The following is a 20,631-nucleotide window of genomic DNA, read 5'->3' on the forward strand; positions in this document are numbered from 1 at the left end:
AGTCCCTGTCGCTGTTTGTCACGAGTTCGAGTTAGTCCTTTCCCAGGGTGGGAGTCATTTTCCCTGGTGTCCCGACGGCTCGGCGAAGTGCTGATGCTCTAGATCCTCGCCCCCGCCTCGGCCCACGACTGCCCAGCCCCGGGGACCTCCTCCCCGGGTGGGAAGTAAAGGGTCAACGGGCCCTCCCAGCCACCCGCCCACCCACCGCCCCGCACCCCACCCTCCTGCACTTGCCCGCCAATCGCCTCCATAGAGATGCTGGGAGCCCAAGCGAGGGCGACTGCTCCGCCGGGAAAGGGCTCTCCTCCCAGCGCTGAGCACTTGGTCCTGGCAGACGCCCCAAGATTGTTGTGAGGAGTCTAGCCAGTTGGTGAGCGCTGTAATCTGAACCAGCTGTGTCCAGACTGAGGCCCCATTTGCATTGTTTAACATACTTAGAAAATGAAGTGTTCATTTTTAACATTCCTCCTCCAATTGGTTTAATGCTGAATTACTGAAGAGGGCTAAGCAAAACCAGGTGCTTTCTCTGTAGGCTCTCCAGTGGCTCGGAGGACCCAGGCTCTCCCCTTGTTCCTCTCCACGCCTCGGCTCGGCCCCCCTGGAATAAAAGTCTCGGCGAGCCCCACAGGCCCAGAGGAGGCCGAAGTTCAGGAACTGCTCCTCCGGGGTCCCGCGGGCGCTGAGAGCTCTTCCTCTTTTTCCCCACCAGCTGCTTCTCCTGCCCACGCATCTTGGACATGCCAGGATTCAAAAGGTACGTTCTCTGCTCCGGACTTTTTTTTTCCCTCCAGGGTCTGGAAACCTTACTCAAAACCCGATGGGTGGAAAATGGCTATGGCCGTGATTCAGGCTGTGTCAGGATATTGGAAAAGGCATTAGCTAGTGATGCAATGATATTGTTAATTATAAAAAGCTGCGCCTCTGTAATTTCCATCTTGAAGTCTTCTTTTGGGAGTGGGTACTTTATAAGACAGTTTCAGAAGCCAGCATCCGACAGAGCACAGCAAAAATCTCAGAGCTTGGTTTTCCTCTTTCTTTTCCGAAACGGCCGCAGATTTGTGTGCCGTTTTTTTATTCTTTTTTTAATTTAAAAAAAGAAAAAAATTTTTTTTCTTAATTTGAGAGATCAGTTACTAGTTCACCAACAGTTATTTTGCTGCATCGGCTGTTGGACCAGCGAACAAGCTAGCTGCACCTCCCAGGGCTGGATTTGCTCTATGTCTGTGTGGGATTCACAAAGGGCATGCGACCCAGAAGTCTCGAGCCAATGAAAAGTGGGGACTGCAGACAGAAACGCATGTAAGCAAACATTTTGATATTCTTTAAGGAAATTGCAGTTCCAGTCAAGTGATCCTTCAACCTTGAAGAACTTTATCTGGATTACATCTGCAGTTTTTATCCAGGGAACTCTTGAGAACGTAACTGCTTTAGACAGTGTGTGTGTGTGTGTGTGTGTGTGTGTGTGTGTGTTGAAAATGGAGCTGTAATCCTGTCATCCTGGATCGGGGACCAGAACTTCTTTGACAGACAGTCCTGAGATTTGAGATTCGGTTGGTCCCTCTTGGCTTTCCTCCCAGTTGAGGATGGAACACAAAATAGGTGGACCTACCTGTTTTTGAAAGTCCCGGGGACCAGTTATGAACATCAGAGGATCCCCAGGGTTCCTGTAGTTAATTTATCTTGGAGTTTTCTGGAGGTTTTCATGACAAACGTAACTGTTTGTGACACTGTCAGAGCAGGGATGCTTGGATGTTATTTCATTTTTGGAAAACTGTCTCAATTAGCCTGGAGCTTACTTGGCCCCCAGGCCCCAGCTGGGGCTCTTCCAGGAGGCTGGGCTTGGGGCGGGATCTCTCAGGGGAGACCTGTCCTGGGACTGCCCTCTGGCCAAAGGGAGCGGGGGAGTCAGGGGTAGGGGAGACGTGGGGGGTTAGCATGCCTTTTCTACTAGGTCTTGAAGTCCACTATGTGCAGTCAGCCTGTTCTGTCTCCAACAAAAATGAGACAGGGTTTTATAACCAACCAAAAGGAAACTTCATGTGAAGAAACAGGAAAACATTGAAATTCATAATATACAGCCTGGAAAATAAATTTGTTATTGTTCTTTCATTCCTTCCAGATATAAATCTGGCCTTTGCAAATATCAAAAAGCCCTGGATTTGGCTCTGCACTTTATAAGGTCAGAGCCATCTCCGGCGTTCTAGAACCTGTCTCGTGCAGGCGCTGAGATGAAATGAAAGCTTGTGGACTCTTAGGGTCATTATTCTTCAGATCAAGGATTAGATGAAGGGAGTGGGCTTGCCTCTCCTAGCGCCACATCAGGGTCCTGTTTCCTCTGAACCTCACCTTAATTCTGGGGCTCTCCAAGTAGCCCAGCATTGCTCGTTCCTATGAACCTTGTGTCATGGATTGAGTGAGCTTTGTAGTCTTTTGAACTCTCTTTTTCTAAAGAGAGGGATTGTAAAGTGAAGGTGTATATTGATCGTAACAGGTCACTAAATTCAAGCAGGTCCCAGGTCCACTGCTTTACTGAAGAAGCCTTTGAGGTCACCTCCTCCAGGAAGTCTTCCCTGACCTTCTCTAGCCCCAGCCTGGCTCTCCTGGTGCTCATTGGGTGTTTCTATCCATGCCCTAACCAAAGTGTCTAGACGTTACTGTTTCAGGTGGCCCCTCAACCTGCTCTCCAGAGCAGCGTCTGTGTCATAGTTTTGTAGTTTTTCTGCCTGTAAGTAGTAGTTGCTCAGATAAACCCTCTATTGAACTCAGTAATAATAGCACCAAACAAAGCTCTGTATTTGCATAGATTATTTTAAAAACCATTTTAATGATTTTTAAGTGTCCAGTTCAATAGTGTTAAGTACATTCACACTGTTGTGCAATCAATCTCCAGAACTCTTTCCATCTTGCAAAACTGAAATTCTACACCCACAAACAACAACTCCCTAATCCCTCCTCCCTCCAGCCCCTGACGCCCACCATTCTGCTTTCTGTCTATGATTTTGATTGCTCTCGGTCCTTCATATAAATGGAATCAAACAGTATTTGTCTGTCTGTGATTGGCTTGTTTCACCTAGCGTAAGATCCTTGAGATTCATCCGTATTGTAGCACTTGTCAGAATTCCTTTTTAAGGCTGATAGTATTCCATTTATGTGTGTAACACACTGTTTATTCATCTGGTGATGGACGCTTGGGTTGCTTCCACCTTTTGGCTGCTGTGAATAATGCTGCTGTGAACAGGGGTGTACAAACGTCTCTTTGAGCTTGTGTTTTCAGTTCTTTTGTGTGTATACCCAGACGTGGGATTGCTGGATCATATAGTGTTCCATTTTTAATTTTTTGAGGAACCTCTAGACTGCTTTCCATAGCGGTTGCATCAGCATACCTTCCCAGCAACACTGCACAAGTGCTCTAGTTTCTCCACAGCCTTACTAGCTTTGAGCTTTTTTGGTTATAGCCACCTGATGGATATAAAGTGGATACACAGTTTCTTGGCACCTCCTTCTAAGTGTCCACTGTGTTCCTTTTTCTTGGGGCTGCCTGGGTCCCCATGTCCTGTCCTCCATCTGGGTCTGTGTGAGGTGCACTCTGGGAGCGTGTGTGTTCCCTGTGACACCTCCATTCTGGGGAACTCACACGCTTCACATTTGTACTTTCATCATCCGGGGGCACAACGGCCCCTTCACGCTGTAGTCATTTCAGAGTGAAGATGTTCAAAACTCAGGCAAGTCCCCTTGGGTCAGGAGTGAAGGTCAAGCAGTGGTGAATACATTATTAATACCACAGTGGTGGGTGTTAGGTTTGTTCTTTGAAGCAGTCAAACTGTTTATTTTTAAAGTGAAGTGAGATTTGCTCAGTTGTGTCCGACTCTTTGCGACCCCATGGACTATATAGTCCATGGAATTCTCCAGGCCAGAATACTGGAGTGGGTAGCCTTTCCCTTCTCCAGGGGATCTTCCCAACCCAGGGACCGAACCCAGGTCTCCTGCATTGCAGGTGGATTCTTTACCAGCTGAGCCACAAGGGAAGCCCAAGAATACTGGAGTGGGTAGCCTATTCCTTCTCCAGCAGATCTTCCCGACCCAGGTATCAAACTGGGGTCTCCTGCATTGCAGGCAAATTCTTTACCAACTGAGCTATCAGGGAAGCCCTGATTTTTTTTTTGTTTTTAATGCCACCTGAAGTCATACACTGTGGCAAAAAAACAAAAAAACCTAAGGTCCTAGTGTATAGCACAGGGAGCTATATTCAATATCTGGTGATAAACTATAATCGAAAAGAATATGAAAAAGAACATATATATATAATTGAATCACTTTGCTATACAGCAGAAATTAACACAATGTTATAAATCAATCGCCATTAAAATTTTTTTCAATTATTTAAAAAATGCCACCTAACACATTATGTTGTGTTGATATGTTGATATGAAATGAGTGGAAGGGGCGCAGTTCTCTTCGGGATGCTTGGGACATCTGGCATGTCCCCGGCCACTCTGGAGCACGCCCCTCACCCTCCAAATATAAGCACAAGGTGAAGTCACCAGACCCGGGCGCTGGAAGTGTCTTGGGCGTTTACATCAACTTCTTACTTCCCACAGGATACTCACCGTGACCATTCTGGCTCTCTGTCTTCCAAGTCCTGGGAATGCACAGGTAAGATTTTTATTTTGTTACTTGTCATGAAGTATGTTAAAAAACAGGCTAAGGGTGTCCAGCCATGCATTTTAGAATCTTAGGATCATGTCGTTTACCTGAGCCTAGCTCTTCATTGTACAGAGGTTAAGGCTGGGGCTCAGGGAAGCTGAGACTTGCCCCAGCTGGTGCAGTTTATAAGCGGCAGGGCTGGGACCTTGGTGTCCTGATTTGCCATCCAAGACTCTTATAATCAGATCATGCTGCCTCATTTGTGTTCGTTGGGGGGTCTTGAGTTATTGTAGGTGCTAAAAACTCAAGCATGTTCTAGTGTTTCTGGGCAATGGTGCCTCTCTATTCTCCCCATGTTGCCCGTGTGTGTGTATGTGCCCTAACTGGAGGAGGTGGGCAGAGGAAGGGTGACTCAGCTCCCAACCAGTGAAGACCCGGCTCTGGCCCAGACCCCTGGGAAGAGTGTGAAGGGGGATCTTAAGCTCCTGGGGGGCTATGTGGAGAAACCTGCAGTATCCCTGACTTTACAAAAGTGATGTTTGTGTCAGCTCTTGAGAAATGTGGGCAGATCCCTCCTAAGGAGCTCAGGGCAGCCTTTCTGCATCTCCAGCTCAGAAATGAGAGAAGCCCCACCTCTGAGCAGGGCTGAGGGGCCACGTAGTCAAGTGGAAATGCACATGCATGTGCATGAACATATAGAAGTCAGGACAAAATCACCAACACAGCCCCTCCAACTGTTGGTTTCAGCTGTGTACACCAGAGCCCTGAAACAGGACCAACCAAACTCTCAATGAGTAGACGGATGCTCTCCCAAACTTTCAGGGTCTAGGAAGGAGATCTTAGAATTTTAATTCACATTTGTTTTGATCACATCCTTTAAATGGTTTTTCAAAATTAAGAATTTTGAAATAGATTTCATTGGTGGTGGAAAGAATCTTGAGAAAAGTAGCAAAGATTTCATTTTTTGATGTGGGCCATTTTTTTAAAGTCTTTATTGGATTTGTTAGTATTGTTTCTGTTTTATGTTTCATTTTTTTCGGCCACAAGGCATATGGGAACTTGGCTCCCTAACCAGGAAATAAACCCACACCGCCTGCCTTGGAAGGCAAAGCCCCAACCACTGGACCACCAGGGAAGTCCCACCAAAGACTTTTAGGCCTTGGAAAGGTCTTGGCATTCTCCATTATAGCTCTGTGGTGACAGCTGATATCTAGATCCAGAGAGGGCCGTGTTTATAATATAGTGTTTATTGCATTATAGGCATGTTAGGCACATTAACAATTTAGTCCTTACAACCACTCAGATGTAAGTACTATCATCCCCATTTTACAGATGAGAAAACTGAGGCATAGAAAAGTTATGCAGTGAGTGGGGGCTGGAGTGAGAGTTGGAAGCCAGTCAGTAGACTTGAACCCACACCTGCATTTAGCGAACGAAGGTTAAGGCTTACCACATCTCCTGGTTTTCTGAACTTTATGGCACAGCCTCCTGGCTCATTCATTCCATTTCTTTTGCCCCAAGGCCCTAAGATACCTGAACCCACTCCCAGGAATGCAGCTGAATCTATCATCTCCACATATCAACCCATAGCTCAGGGAAGTTTAACTCCCCCCAAACCATAGGGAAAGCCAGGCAAAACCACACCTCCTTGACTTATTCCTGTAACATGTCAGCTCTAGAGGTTGATTGTTGAGCCCATGAGATTTTTCTAAATGCATGAAGTTGTAACTCAAGATGTATGTGAAGCCTGCAACCCTCGGGGACTGTTGAGACCTGGCTATCTCTGGAAGCATCTTTGTGTAATTGTCTTCCTGAGGTTAAAATGGAAGAATTTCCCCAATTCTGTTTCTCTTAGAAAACTGACTGTATCACTGTGTAGATTTATTTTATACACAGACCCTATAATCAGGTACAAGATTTCAGAGGGGCCAAAGAACTCACACTGGGCACTGGAAAGGAGTTAAATAGCCCCCAAAGAAAGAGAGTAGTTGCCCTTAAAGCAATAATATTCTCTCCCAAGAAGGGGTGAGTACAGGGCAAGCCTCGCTGGGCACATCAGATGTGATTAGTATTGCTCTTCATAACTAGAGCAGGAAAAGGCCCCAATAACCATTTGCTAAAAATGGGCATTTTGATACAATGATGCATGAGTTTAAAAAGTGATGCTAGGTGTAAAATGATTGTAAAAAAAAAATACCTAAAAAGGGACCAAAAGGGGTTATAACACAGATGTTGGTATTACAAATGCCTTGTTTCTTTACCCATTTCCTGTACTTTCTGTGATGCAGTTAGAATACTTCTATAGTAAAAAAAAAAAAAAAAAGTAAGTAAAATTACCTCTCCTTTTTCTCTTCCTTCCTGCAGCAACAATGTACTAACGGCTTTGACCTGGACCGCTCGTCAGGACAGTGTTTAGGTATGAGGCCCTGAAGGTCATTCGCAGGGCGGGGGTGCAGCCACAGCGCCATCGCAGGGCCGCTTCTCTCTCAGCTGTTGTTCAGTATTGTCAAGTCTGTATCAGCCTTGCCCACAGAAATGGGCAGAAACAGTGCCACGGGATGGTTGAAATCAATGAACTCTTCCGCTGGTCACCTTCTTTGTGCCCAGCACTGGTAAGCCCTGTGCGACAGGGCGAAGATGAGGAAGGCTTGATCGCCGCCATCAAGGAGCTCCCCATCTGCGTCAGTTTCCTAGGACTGCCTTCACAAATTGCCACAAACTTAGGGGCTTATGCAGTACAACTATATGATCTTATAGATGTACAGGTCAAAAGCCTGATGGGGCTCTACCAGGATAACATTGAGGTCTTGGCAGGGCCTTGTTCCTTTCTGGAGACTGGAGGGAAGAATCCATTTTCTTGCTCATGCATGGTGCTGGCAGAATTCAGTTTCTTTTCTCTTTTATTTTGATTGCGATATAATTGACATACCATAGCGCCCAAGTTTAAGGTGTACAGTGTGTTGACTCGATCCACTTATGTACTCCAGTGTGATGACCATCATAGCTTAGAGCTCACACCTCCCTCCTGTCACATAATTACCTTTTTTTTTTTTTTTTTTTTTTTGTGGCGAGAACATTCAGGATTTATTTTCAGCATTTTTCAAGTATACAATATGGTATAGTTCATAATACTCACAATACTGTGCATTAGTTCCTTAGAACTTATCTTCTAGCTGGAAGTTTGTACCATTTTACATCTCCTCATCTCTCCCACCCCCAAGCCGCTAATGACAACCATTCTACTCTCTGTTCTTTAAGTTTGGCTTTTCTGGATTCTACATATAAATGATATCTTGTAGCATTTGTCTTTCTCTGTTTGCCTGAATTCATAAATTCTGTTTGCATAATGCCCTCAAGGTCCATCCATGTTGTTGCAAATGGCAGCTTTTCCTTCTTCCTCATGACTGAATAATAGTCATATGATTATTATTAATATTATATTATTCATATGATGATAATATTAATTGATAATATCACATCTATCTGTTATGAACTTTATCCATTGATGTGCATTTTGGGTATTTCCATAATTTGGCTAGCCTGAATAAATGCTTCAATCAACATAGCAGTACAGATATCTCTTTAATATTCTATTTTCATTTCCTTTGGATAAATATACCCCAAATTGGAATTGCTGGATTGTATGGTATTTCTAGGTCTAACTTTTGGAGGGGCCTTCCCACTGTATTCCGTAGTGGCTGCACTAATTTACATTCCACAGAATTCAGTTTCTCGCGGTTGTAGGACTGATGGCCTTGTTTCCTTGCTGGCTGTCAGCTGAAGGCCTTTTTCAGTTTCTAGAGGCCACCTCTTCCTTGGCCTCTTCCTTGGTCTTCCGCCTGTAGAGGCAACAAGTTAAGTCCCTCACATGTTTCTAATCACATCTTTTTCTGTTGCCTCATCTCGCTGACCAATCCTTCTGCCTCTTCTTCCACTTTTAAGGATTTGTATGATTTCCCTGGGCCCACCCAGATAATCCCAGATAATCCTCTCATCTCAAGGTCTTCTGATTAGCTTTAAATCCATTCTGTGAGTGCATGCATGCTCAGTCACTCAGTTGTGTCTGACTCCTTGCAATTGCAGCTCTGTGGACTGTAGCCCTCCAGGCTCCTCTATCCATGGAATTTTCCAGGCAAGAATACTGGAGTGGATTGCCATTTCCTCCTCCAGGGGATCCTTAGGACTCAGGGATTGAACCCACATCTTCTGCATCTCCTGCATTAACAGGCAGATTCTTTTACCATTGAGCCACCTGGGAAACCCTTAAATTCACTCCATCCATGCCTAATTCCTCTTTGTCTTGTAACCTAATGTAGTCACAGGTTCCAAGTGAGTGAGTGAAATTTGCTCAGTTGTGTCTGACTCTTTGCAACCCCATGGACTATATAGTCCATGGAATTCTCTAGACCAGAATACTGGAGTGGGTAGCCTTTCCCTTCTCCAGATTATCTTCCCAACCCAGGGATCAAACCCAGGTCTCCTGCATTGCAGGCAGATTCTTTACCAGCTGAGCCAGCAGCAGGGATGCAGGTTCCAAGGAGGACAATTTAGGGCTCTTCTCCTAGCACTCCATCTAGTGGGGGTGGTAGACCTAGGCGGAGTGAGCTGTACAGAGTGGAATAAAGTCATTGCCAAGATGAGGTGATGTCCCCTAGAGAAGTAGGGGAGAGAGTGATGCCTTCTGTCTGAGGTCAATAAAGAAAGCCTTCATGGAGGTCACATTTGAGTTGGGTGTTGAAGGATGAATAAGATCCTGAGAAATAGCATCCCAAGGGGTAAGAACAGCATCAGCAAAGACCAGGAAGACAATCAGAGTATAGAATAGTGTGCTGTGGATGAAGCATAGAGTTGGGTGTTGAAGGATGAATAAGATCCCAAGAAATAGCATCCCAAGTGGTAGGAACAGCATCAGCAAAGACCAGGGAGACAATCAGAGTATAGAATAGCGTGCTGTGGATGAAGCATAGAGTATAGAAAAAGAATACGGCTCCCATCTTGGGAATATATTTACCTTTTAAATTATATTTGATTTAGACCAAATCATTTGTAATCTCTGAGCTTAGGGTTGAAAAGAATGATGGGTGGTGAGGAACAAAACCATGACTTGGAAGCTCCAGGCTCCCGCTTTGACTCAAGGTGAAGGGGCGTGAGGATGCGCCAATGGATGCAGGGAAGGATGACAGCCGTCTTCCCTGCCCCCCCAGTTTTAATGATGACTTCAGGCTTACAGCTAGAAAATGGAGCTCCATGTTTCTTTTTCCTGAGGGGGGAGTTGGCACGAGTCTCTCGGAGGAGTGGTGGGGTGAGCTGTCAGGATTCAGGGCCCTCTCCCCCAGCCTCTGGTCCCACGGAGAACAGACCACCCAAGGTTGATGAGAAGCCCCTGACCTCCGCAAGTGGGGTCAGGTCAGCTGCTCCTGCTGGCAACCCAGTCCAGGCCTCCTCTGTCCCCAGCCCAGCAAGGCTGATTTTCTAGAGAACCTACCCTCACCCCCAAACCCCACCCCCAACTCTAGACACAACAAACTGAGCACCAGCCTGGCTGGAAGCGGGCCCTGTTTGTTGGCACCGTGTGAGCTGACTCTCAAGTAAGTCTCCACTTTCCTAACAAGTAACTCACTCTTGGCCAAGCCTTGTCTTTCTGGACACAAGGGACTTTTTCTCCCTGCCTAGCTGTTATTTGGAACAGAATTGAATACAATGATGAGAACCATCCCAGTGTTTCCTGAGTGTCGTATGGACACACAAGAGTACCTGAGATGCTTTTGGGTGATATATCCACAGAAAAACACTCTTTATTTTAATAGTTTTATATTTTATTTTTACTCTTACCTTCTATTTTTCACAATTGATAGTGTTTTTTTTCATTTGCTTTCATGTAAGATGAAAAAAATATGCACACTTGGGTTTACAATGTGGATTCATTTAGAGAAAAGTGTTAAGCATGTGGGGCTTCCCTGATGACTCAGTCAGTAAGGAATCTGCCTGCAGTGCAGGAGACAAAGGAGATGTAGGTTCGATCCCTGGGTCGGGAAGATGCCCTGGAGGAGGAAATGGCAACCCATTCTGGTATTCTTGCCTGGGACATCCCATGGACGGAGGAGCCTGGTGGTTTACAGTCCATGGGGTTGCAAAGAGTTGGACAGGACCGAACACACGATGGATTGGTTAATTGGATCAAGCATGTGACAGTCCAGGGTAGCGGGTATTTGATGACTTGTCAATTTGATTCAATTCAGCTAATATTTGGGTAGTACCAGATGGTGATGAGCCAGGCGCTGCCCTACGTATTTGGGAGCAGATGCTGGTAAATCATGGTTGGGGTCCTTCCTGGTGCTGTCAGCACAGAGCTCTGCTTCAGTTTGCGCCATGTGGCTGAGGAGCTGCTAACACCTGTCCTTTCTGTGGCCTTGCAGATGTTGATGAGTGCCGGACCATCCCTGAGGCCTGCCGAGGAGACATGATGTGTGTCAACCAAAACGGCGGGTATTTGTGCATCCCCCGAACGAACCCCGTGTACCGAGGGCCCTACTCCAACCCCTACTCCAACCCCTACTCAGCTTCTTACCCAGCAGCTGCACCCCCGCTGTCAGCTCCAAACTACCCCACCATCTCCAGGCCTCTCATATGCCGCTTTGGATACCAGATGGATGAAAGCAACCAGTGTGTGGGTGAGTAGCCCAGCGTCCTAGGCTTCCTCTAGACTGGCAAAGCCATGCTCCTGTCCAGCAAGTCCAGCCCAAGGTCGTCTCCAGAAAGCCACTTTGTCTTTACTTTATTTTCATCTATATATTCACCTATCTATCTTATCTATCATCTATGTATTTATTATCTACCTACCTATTTGTCTTTCAATTGTATCTATCATCTATCTATTTGAAGACCAAGCTCATGTTTTTTCTCTGTTCAATAACAAATATATTTGGTGAAACATACTAAGTGAATCCCAGAGAGAGGATCTAAAGATCTAAAAAGGACCAGCTTTCTGGAGCCTTCAGCATCACACACCCTTGAATGGAATGTTTGCTCCTGAAAGAAAAGAAGCCTTGAGGGACAAGGCCAATTGTTCTGGAAAGAAAGTGGGTTCCTTGGGTGGGGACCAGTCTTTTGACCAAGCGGAACCTTGTAGATGGGAGCTCATAGTGTGAGTGGATCTTGGGGAAGAAGGAGATGCCATATGCCATGAGGTCCCCAGGCTGTTGGCAAGTGTTGTGATGGTGCCTGGGGGAGTGCTGGAGCTCTGTGGGCCAGTGTGGCTTTCGTGGAGGGTTACCCAGTATCCCTCCTCGTTGCTTAAGCTTTGGTTGGACCAAAACTTTGCAACTGTTTCCAACATTGGAAGGTGGGTCTAGAGTGATGATCACTCCAAAGTTTTTTGATCATACTCTCCATCTGCAAAATCTTTTTGAACCTGGACCCTTATTACATGCATGTTTATAAATTACATACATATCCTGTTAGTCTCATATGGTTTGAGGAGTGTAAAGCATATGTGAGATGTAGAATATTTTAAAGAATGTGATCAAAATAAAATATGAATTGAAATTCTAATATTTCCTTCCTGTGCCCTGGAAGTTTGCGAGACCATCAGGGTACTTAATGAGATTGATGTTGGTCCCATTCCAGGGCTCTGAAGGTGGTATTGTAACCTGCTGCTGGGGAGGTGTGTTGGTGATTTTGCCATGTCTTCTATATGCCCATGCAAATGAGTGTGCATTTTCATTTGACTACATGGAAATAATATGCAAACAAAGTGTCTTTCAGAGCAGAGGGGAAAATTGGATTCGCCTTGTCCAAACTTCTCTATTCTTACTGATCTCAAGATATGTGTGTGTGTGTGTGTGTGAGAGAGAGAGAGAGAGAGAGAGAGAGAGAGAGGGACAAGAAGCTGACTGATGGTCACGTTGAATATAGATGAGTGTTCAAGGAAAAAGAATACAGGACCCAATCAAGTCACGGACTGAAGTGCTGGTGGGGAAGATAGTAATGTACTTCCTTATGACCACTAGGACAGTAGGCCATTGTAACTGAAAGGGACTTTAACAATCTTTAACCACAGCCTCTTCATTCTATAAAAGCGGGGATGTGGACTCCACCAAGAGAGGTAATTACAAAGGTAGGATGGGGGTCCTGCTCTGCTGACAGCAGCCTACGTTTTCCTCACTCGCCTACGTGACTGCTCTCATTTGGTAGAAAAGGAATGATCTGGAAGAAAAGGCAGAGAAAGAGAGTTGGGGGGTGGGGAGCTGCTCTTCAGGATGTCCTGTGGGGCTGGAGAAGCCGAGTGACCACGTGCACATCTTGAAGTGAGGAAGGGGTTGTCAGGACCCTGTGAGTCACTCCAGGATTTCAGCGGGGGCGGGTCTCGGTGGCCGTGAGGCAGTCCCGCAGACCCCTTCTGGGGGACAGCTGGGAACTCCAATGCGACCCCTCCCCTGAAGCCCTCTTCCCAGGATCCCAGCACTGGAGAATAAGCGCGGCTGGGAACCCTATTCATCTCCCGGTCCCTGTGACGTCAGCACTTTTACGGCCTCCAACCTGTCTCACGGGAGATGCGGAGCCTCATAATGGCCCTTTTGTAAGGAGAATACAATCCAGGAACCCTAGCGAGGACTGGCACCGGGCCGTCCACTTCCGAAAAGTTCAGCCTTATGTATTTATAAGTCCCGGGTTCCTCCCCGCCTCCCTTCACCCCACCCCGCCTTTCCTGGTTTACTCTGGTTCTTCTGGGCATTGTGAGAGGGGACGTCAGAGGGAGGAGGCCCCAGGAGGGATGAGAGAGGCGGGGCCTGGGAACAGGCCACGGGGAAGCAAGGCTGGGGCGGGGGTGGGGGGTGGGGGAAGGTGGGGAGGAACCGAAGGAACCCAGAGGGGGATATTGCTGGGAAAAGAGGAGGTGAAGGGGTGAACGTAAGTCTGATCCTGTGGAGGAAGCTACAGTGAGTGGCGTGTGATGTGGAGAATTGGAAAGTGTTTCTGAAACTTGGGTATTCTTTTTCTGTTTTTAATGTATTTATTTCTTTGACTTAGCAGGGTCTTAATTGCAGCAAGCAGGAACTTTAAGCTGCGGCATACAAACTCTTAGTTGCGACGTGTGGCATCTAGTTCCTTGACCAGGAATGGAACTTGGTCCCCCTACATTGGGAGCAGAGTCTTAGCCACTGGACCACCAAGGAATCCCTCTTTTTTTTTTAAGCTTTTATATTGGATTGTAGTTGATTAACCATGTTGTGATAGTTTCAGGTGTACAGCAAAGTGATTCTGTTGTACATACGCATATATCTATTGTTTTTCAAACTTGGATGTTGTGGGAGAGGAGGACCACATCTCCTAGGGGCCTCTCCTCCTCCTCTTCAGCACAGAAAATGCTCAGCAACAGGAACAGCAGCAGCAGCAGTAATAATAGCAAGCACATGGTGCTGTGTGCTGGGATCCTTACCTGAATGAACATGTTGAATCCTCACCACAAGCCTCTACAGCAGGCCTGTTGTTATTCTCTTTGGCCCTGAAGCACAGAGAGGTTAAGAATCTGTCTAAGGTCATACAGCAGGTGGGGGCTGACCCAGGGTTTGAACCCATTCAGGCTCTGGATGAGGAAACTGAGGCTGAACAAGGTCAAGGTTCAAGCCTCACAGGAGTCAGTCCTGGATCCCTGATGAAAAACTAGGGCTTTCTCTTGCCTTTTTTTTTTTTTTTTTTTGGTAAATAAATTTTTGTTCTGTAAAACTTTGAATCTAGACAAAAGCAGAGAAAACAAAGTGAACACTTACCTACTTGTCACCCAGTTTGGTAATTGTCAATATAGACCCACTCTTGTTTCTTCTTTACCCTGACCCAGTGGATCAATTTAAAGCAAATATCAGGAATCAATTCGTTATATCCTTAAATACTTCAAAATGTATCTATCTCTAAGAGATAAAGCTTCTTTAAAAAATAATAGCCACAATACCATTGTCAAACCTATAAAAATTAACAATAATTCCTTTTTATCATTTAATATCCAGATAGAGTTCAGATTTCTGTGATTCTTTCATAAATGTCCTTTTTTTCTTTTTTTTTAGAATCAGATCCAAGTAAGGTCTACAAATTACATTTGATCAACAAGTCTCTTAACGCCTTCTTAATCTTTTTTGACTCTTTCGCACTTATTTGTTGAAGAGGCTGAGTTGTCTGTCCTGTAGAATTTCCTACATTTGAGATCTTGCTTGCTGTGTTCTTGGAGTGGATTTAGCATATTTCTTCATCCTATCTATTTTTCTGTAAACTGGTAATAGTTAGATCTAGAGACTTGATCCAATTTAAGTTTAAATTTGGGGCCAGTTGTTTTCTAGGTAGTGTCCTTGCTCTTCTTTCCATGTCCAGGTTTCTGCACATCAACTGTAAGTAAGTCCGGCTTAAAGAAGCAAGTGGACACTTTCACTGAGGTTTGCTCCTTCTGGGTTTTGGACCCATTTCCAAGACAGCAGTTTCCTTCCTTGTCCTCTGTCTCTGCAGGCCAGGCAGGGCCAGACTCCGAGCCCAGGTACCCTGAGCCTCTGAGCTTCCTTCTTGACCTCTCTGTTTTCAGTTCTACTTGGGAGATCCCTAGACCCTGCTCCTTCTGGAACAAAGTTTGGCCTCAGGTTTGAGTCCACAAACCCCTAGATGTAAACCTGGATCACTCAGGACCTCTGCAGGCTGAGTGAACAGTGACACAAGAATTACATGAACCAAGAAAGTTTTGTGTCATCAAGAAAACCAGCATCTTGGCTTAGGGATGTTCAGCACCAGGCAACCTCTGTGAGGGTAGTGGGACCCGTGGCTGGGTAAAGTGTGTTCCTTGGATCCTGGCCCCTTGGGAGAGCTGATGGTCAGCATCTCAGAGATTGGAGAACCAGATGGACTTGGTTAATTGGCAAGGAGGATGGAACTGGTGCCTGAAAGGCAGGATGCTGTGGGGCTAACAGGGTTGATGTGAGGACCCAGGGAGGGGTGAGCTAAGCTGAGTGGTTGGGGCACTCAGAATATCAACTCCCACTCAGGAACCTTTCTACCATCACACTGCCTCTGAGAACAGGACTTTGGCTAAGTTCCCTCATGTTGATGCCACTCTTTTAGGAGTGTCTGTTTCCTTTGTGGCTTAACTTGTCACCTCTCTGGGTGGACATTCTTCATTCTGGCTTTGCTAATCAATTTGGCTCTGTGGCCAAACTAGGGACTCCACCAATAACTAATGCTCATGAGACATTTTACAATTGAGAAAGCAGCCTTTTACTAGAACCACACTGCCCCAGGGACTACAGGAATTCCTCTGGTCATTTGTGAAGTTACAAGCAATATCTTGATTCTTCCTTCTGGCCCAGGGTTTTCTCATTGATCAAAGCGCCTGAGCAGGCAGAGAGGAACACATATGGATCCTTTTGGAAGATGAATGGCATTGGCCTGAAGCATTCTCTTGAGTTATTTTTCCTGAAAGTCAGCCAACATGTAGTCAATCCCTGTTTATAGAGCACCTCGTTGGTGCCAGGCTCTGGCTTAGGCGCTGAGGGGGGCAGGGAGTCTGGGCACAGCCATGGGACTGTCTTCAGAGCTTACCATCAAGGAAGGGCGATTAGTCATGGAACAAGCAGCTGAAATACTTGGCGGCCTCTGATAGGTTCCTGAGATTTTTCGAAGAGAAGGCAGACAGGAAAAGGCTCTGTTTCCTGGAGTGGAGAGGGCTGGGCTTGGAAACCAGTCAGGCCTTGATATTCACCTTGGTTTGGCTACTTCCTAGGTATGAGACTGTGGCCTCAGTTTATTCATCAGTAAAATGGGTACAACAATGCCTATTTCACAGATAACATGTGAAAATATCTCACCCAGTGTCTGCATAGGGTATCACTCGGTAAATGTTAATTGAGAAAAGAAAGATTCTCAGGTCTTGAGATGATAACTTGTAGAGAGTCATCAAGTCTGAAAATGTATTAAGTGCCTTAATTTTTTTTTAAATTGATATCTGGTCTTCTTTTTTCTTTTGCAAGGATGCTTTAATCTTTATAACTTAATTTATTTAATGTCTTAGGCCAGGCTGTATGTGGCATGCAGGATCTTAGTTCCCCGACCAGGGATTGAATCTGTACTCAGTGGTTAAGGGAGAAGTCGTAACCACTGGACCACCAGGGAAGACCCAAGGTCCTAATTCTTGAAAACCTTTAAAATGACCTAAAACTGAGCTTGGTACTCACTCACCTTGCAGACCTTGTTGGGCTTTGCCCAGTTTAGCACTTTATGAGACTTCAGTCAGATTGTGCTTTGAGATGCTGGTGAACCCTGAATTTATTCAATTGTGAAACAAAATAAACTACCCAGCTGATAAGACAAGGGCAGGAGTGCTTGGATGGGGCAGCTCCTGCAGGCTTTTCTTCATATTTTTTAAAATACAGGTTTGAAACCAAGTCCTCAGGATGAGACCAGGAGGGAAGCACAGGAAACTGAGACACTGGGCTCTTTAGCTGCTGAATTGGGACCAGACCAGGCAGGCCCAGGGAGGAGGGGACCCAGGTGGAAGCAGGATACAGATTTGTTCAGATGTCCCTGTGAACTGGGCCTTAGGAAGCCTGATCGTGTGCAGTCCCCGCACTCAGGTTGTCCCATCTTGCTTCAGATCTTTCCTAGTCACTGGCTGGGATAGTGAGCAAACATTTTCACTTCTCTGAACCTCAGTTTTTCCATCTGTAAACCGGGTGACAGTATCAATTATTAGTATAGGATATTTGTGAGATTTCACTGAGATAGTTCACATAACTTGTCTAGCATGGAGACTGGCTTTCTGTAAGGGTTAATAGTTGTTATACTGTTTTGGGTGTGTCAGATCTTATCATTCTGTGATGACTTCTGCTACTCCATATTTCTAGTCTTGTTATTCTGCTATTGTTTATTCTTTCCTCTGGGAGTTAGACTTAAGAGCAGGAATAGAGATGCAGATGTAAAGAATGGGCATGTGAACAGGAGGGGAAGGAAAGGGTGGGATGAATTGGGAGAGTAGCATTGACATTTATACCCTACCAAGCAGAAAATATATAGCTAGTGGGGAGCTGTTGTATAGCACAGAGAGGTCAGCTTGGTGCTCTGTGATGACCTAGAGGGGTGAGATGGGGGGAGTGGTGGTGGAAGGGAGGCTCCAGAGGAAAGGGACATGTGTATATGCAGAGCGGGTTCACTTTGTTATGCAGCAGAAACAGCAACAACAAGAAAAGAGTACAGGCCTTTTAGAGCATGGAGGGTTGAATTCTTGCCACTTTCGGTGGCAGGAATTGGCATTACTTGTGCTTCCAAGGGGAACTCAGCAGAGAAGGGACTCCAGGAGGGTGTCCAGGACAGCTCTTCTCACATACGAATGTGCCCCAGAGTCACCTGTGGGGAAGATCTGACTTGGCATGTCTGCTCTGGGGCCTGAGGCTCCACATTTTGCAGAAGCTCCTGGATGATGAGATGCTGCTGGTCCAGGGAAGCTACCATCCATCTGTCTACCCTTAGATAGGCCTGCATTTGAATTATTAGGATTAGAGGTCTTACTGTGGGATTAGAGGTCTTACTATGGGATTTGAAGAAAGGTAGAAACTTTATTTTTAATGTAATTCCCATATTGTTCGAATTTGTTAGAAGAATGTTTTATTTTTGTTGAAAAACAAAAACAAAAAGCCCCAAAGAAATATTTTTAAAGTCTAAATTGAAGCATCATGCTGTAGCAGTAAAGTTAGGACATCAATAAGAAATGTTCTCTGATCCCAGATTAGCTATTTATTAGCTGTGTGATATTAAGAAAGTCACTTGGCTTCTCTGACCTAAAGTTTATTATCTGTAAAAAGCAGGGATTAGAGGTCTTACTGGAGAAGGTAATGGCACCCCACTCCAGTACTTTTGCCTAGAAAATCCCATGGTAGGCTGCAGTCCATGGGGTCGCTAGAGTTGGACACGACTGAGCGACTTCACTTTCACTTTTCACTTTCATGCATTGGAGAAGGAAATAGCAACCCACTCCAGTGTTCTTGCCTGGAGAATCCCAGGGACGGGGGAGCCTGGTGGGCTGCCATCTATGGGGTTGCACAGAGTCGGACACGACTGAAGCGACTTAGCAGCAGCAGCAGCAGAGGTCTTACTATGGGATCTGTGGATAGAATTTAGCAGATCGGTTTTCATCTTTTTTTCCCTACTAACTTCTAATGAAATTTAACATTATCTGCCTTATATAGGCAATAAACCACAGGACACTTAGCAATACCTGTGGCAGTATTGACAAGAGAAACACAGATATTTATACATCACATTAGAGCTGTACCAATTATTCTGACACACTTTGAAGATCTTGATGTATTTTGAAATAGTCCCACTTGCCATCACTGCAAAATTGTGGGAGATACTAGACCTACTGCTCAACCTTGTCATTTCTAAGATATATTAAACATTTGTTTAAAAAATATTTTGATAACTTTCAGTATTATTGGTTTCTTTCATAATCCTATGAATGTAATTTATGCAATGAAAAGCATTACTCTGAGAAACAGGTCCATGGCTTCACTGGTCTGAAAAACACATGCCCTACACCAGATGATTTCTTCAATCCCTGGTCCTTAGGGAAGATGATGGTTGTGTCCAGGCAGCCTGGGTTTTCTGTTAACTCGTTCCCACCTGGATTGCTTGTACTGTGGTCCTTCTCTACTTGTGTGTTTCAACCAGCCCACGTACTCAGTGACATTTTCTGCTGGGACCATGCCAGTCCTCCATTTATGAGGAAGCCCGACCTACCCACAGCTGTAGCTGGCTGCAGGGATTGGCCTAGGTGAGGCCTGGGTGACCTCACCCTGACCGCGGTGAGGTCAGGGCACTGGCTGGCCTTGGGGCTGGACGGGAACTCTCCGGGCCTTTGTGTATGTGGTAGGCACTTCCCTGCTGCCTCGCATGGCCATTTTCTCAATGAACCACAACTTTTTCTTGGCTCTCACCTTATGTTCCTTGGTCTGGTCATGTTTCTTTTCATCATGTTCCATTCTAGGATTAGCCAGTTGTGTGTGAAGAGCAAGCGGTATTGCAAGAGGATGGAGAAACGTGGACTCTGAGCTGCGGCAGCTCCAGCCCTGCTGTGGTTGTTTCTGGTGAAAGCGAGTGTAAGGCCAGGTCTCCAGCAAGCCCTGCTGCAGGGCAGGAGGGCACGAGGTTGCTGTCACCTTCTGGGGCCAGGGCCGAGTGGACCATTGCAGCCTGTTTAGCCACATGTGTTTGAAATTAGTGGTAGGTGCCTGGTATTGTGGTTCTCAAAGATGTTCGGTGGTTCCCGATATGTAGGAAGATGATTGTACCTCCACATCGTCGAGGCAGGTTATAGATTTCTTTTCAAAGATCCCTCTGATGAAGTGGGGTGAGCACACCACTGGACACCCGGGAACAGAGCTTCTCGCAGAGGTTCTCTGCCCGCCTCGCAGCTTCTGCTGGAGCTCCTTGTGGCTCTGATCTGCGTGTGTGGGCGGGGTCCACAGGGCATGTGTGCGGCTCCTACACCCAGTGTGATGCAAGAAACAGTGATCTGGGAATTCTTTGTGCTGTTAGGAACGGATTAGATGAAATAAAGAAGTAAAAATGCCATACGAAAGCAAAGTGTTAGTGTTGCGGAGAGTGTATGCATGTGTACAAGGAAACTGATTCAAGCTGTAAATGAGGAATCACGTTTAATGCTGCCGACAACAACATCCTCATGTAAATACCATCTGATAGGCCCGAGTTATATCTGCTGTTATGCCAAGAAAGGGGATCTTTGTGTTCTCAAAGGCCTGGAGGGACTGGGTGACAGGCTGGGGAGTGGTGGAGGGCAGTGTGATGTGTGGGGAAAGCGTGGGCTTTTGATTCAGAGATGCTGGAGTTCAAATGCCACCCCCAGCACAGGTGCCTGGCTCCAAGCTATAAACCCTTTGAGAGACCTCTCTTCCAGATGGGATGGTAGTGCTTACCCTTTGGAGTTGGTTTTAGCAAAGG

The 20,631-nt window shown here is 45.9% G+C and overlaps 1 protein-coding gene across 3 annotated transcripts in view; it reads left to right on the forward strand.

Moving 5' to 3' along the window:
* The first annotated feature begins 225 nt into the window (after window positions 1-225).
* FBLN5 (fibulin 5) overlaps window positions 226-20,631 on the forward strand; it is a 93,528-nt gene continuing 73,122 nt past the window's right edge. The window contains exons 1-5 of one of the 3 annotated variants that reach the window (XM_044933392.2): window positions 226-370; window positions 533-754; window positions 4,599-4,653; window positions 7,009-7,060; window positions 11,061-11,315. In XM_044933392.2, the coding sequence (XP_044789327.1) occupies window positions 738-754; window positions 4,599-4,653; window positions 7,009-7,060; window positions 11,061-11,315 (379 nt within the window). In that variant the 5' untranslated portion in view covers window positions 226-370; window positions 533-737. Of the gene's footprint in view, window positions 755-944; window positions 1,300-4,598; window positions 4,654-7,008; window positions 7,061-11,060; window positions 11,316-20,631 lie in introns of those variants that run through there. The other 2 variants (XM_006071228.4, XM_044933391.2) reach the window with 2 other exon arrangements.

The sequence above is a fragment of the Bubalus bubalis genome, chromosome 20 (assembly GCF_019923935.1).
Source record: "Bubalus bubalis isolate 160015118507 breed Murrah chromosome 20, NDDB_SH_1, whole genome shotgun sequence".
Lineage (NCBI taxonomy): Eukaryota > Metazoa > Chordata > Mammalia > Artiodactyla > Bovidae > Bubalus > Bubalus bubalis.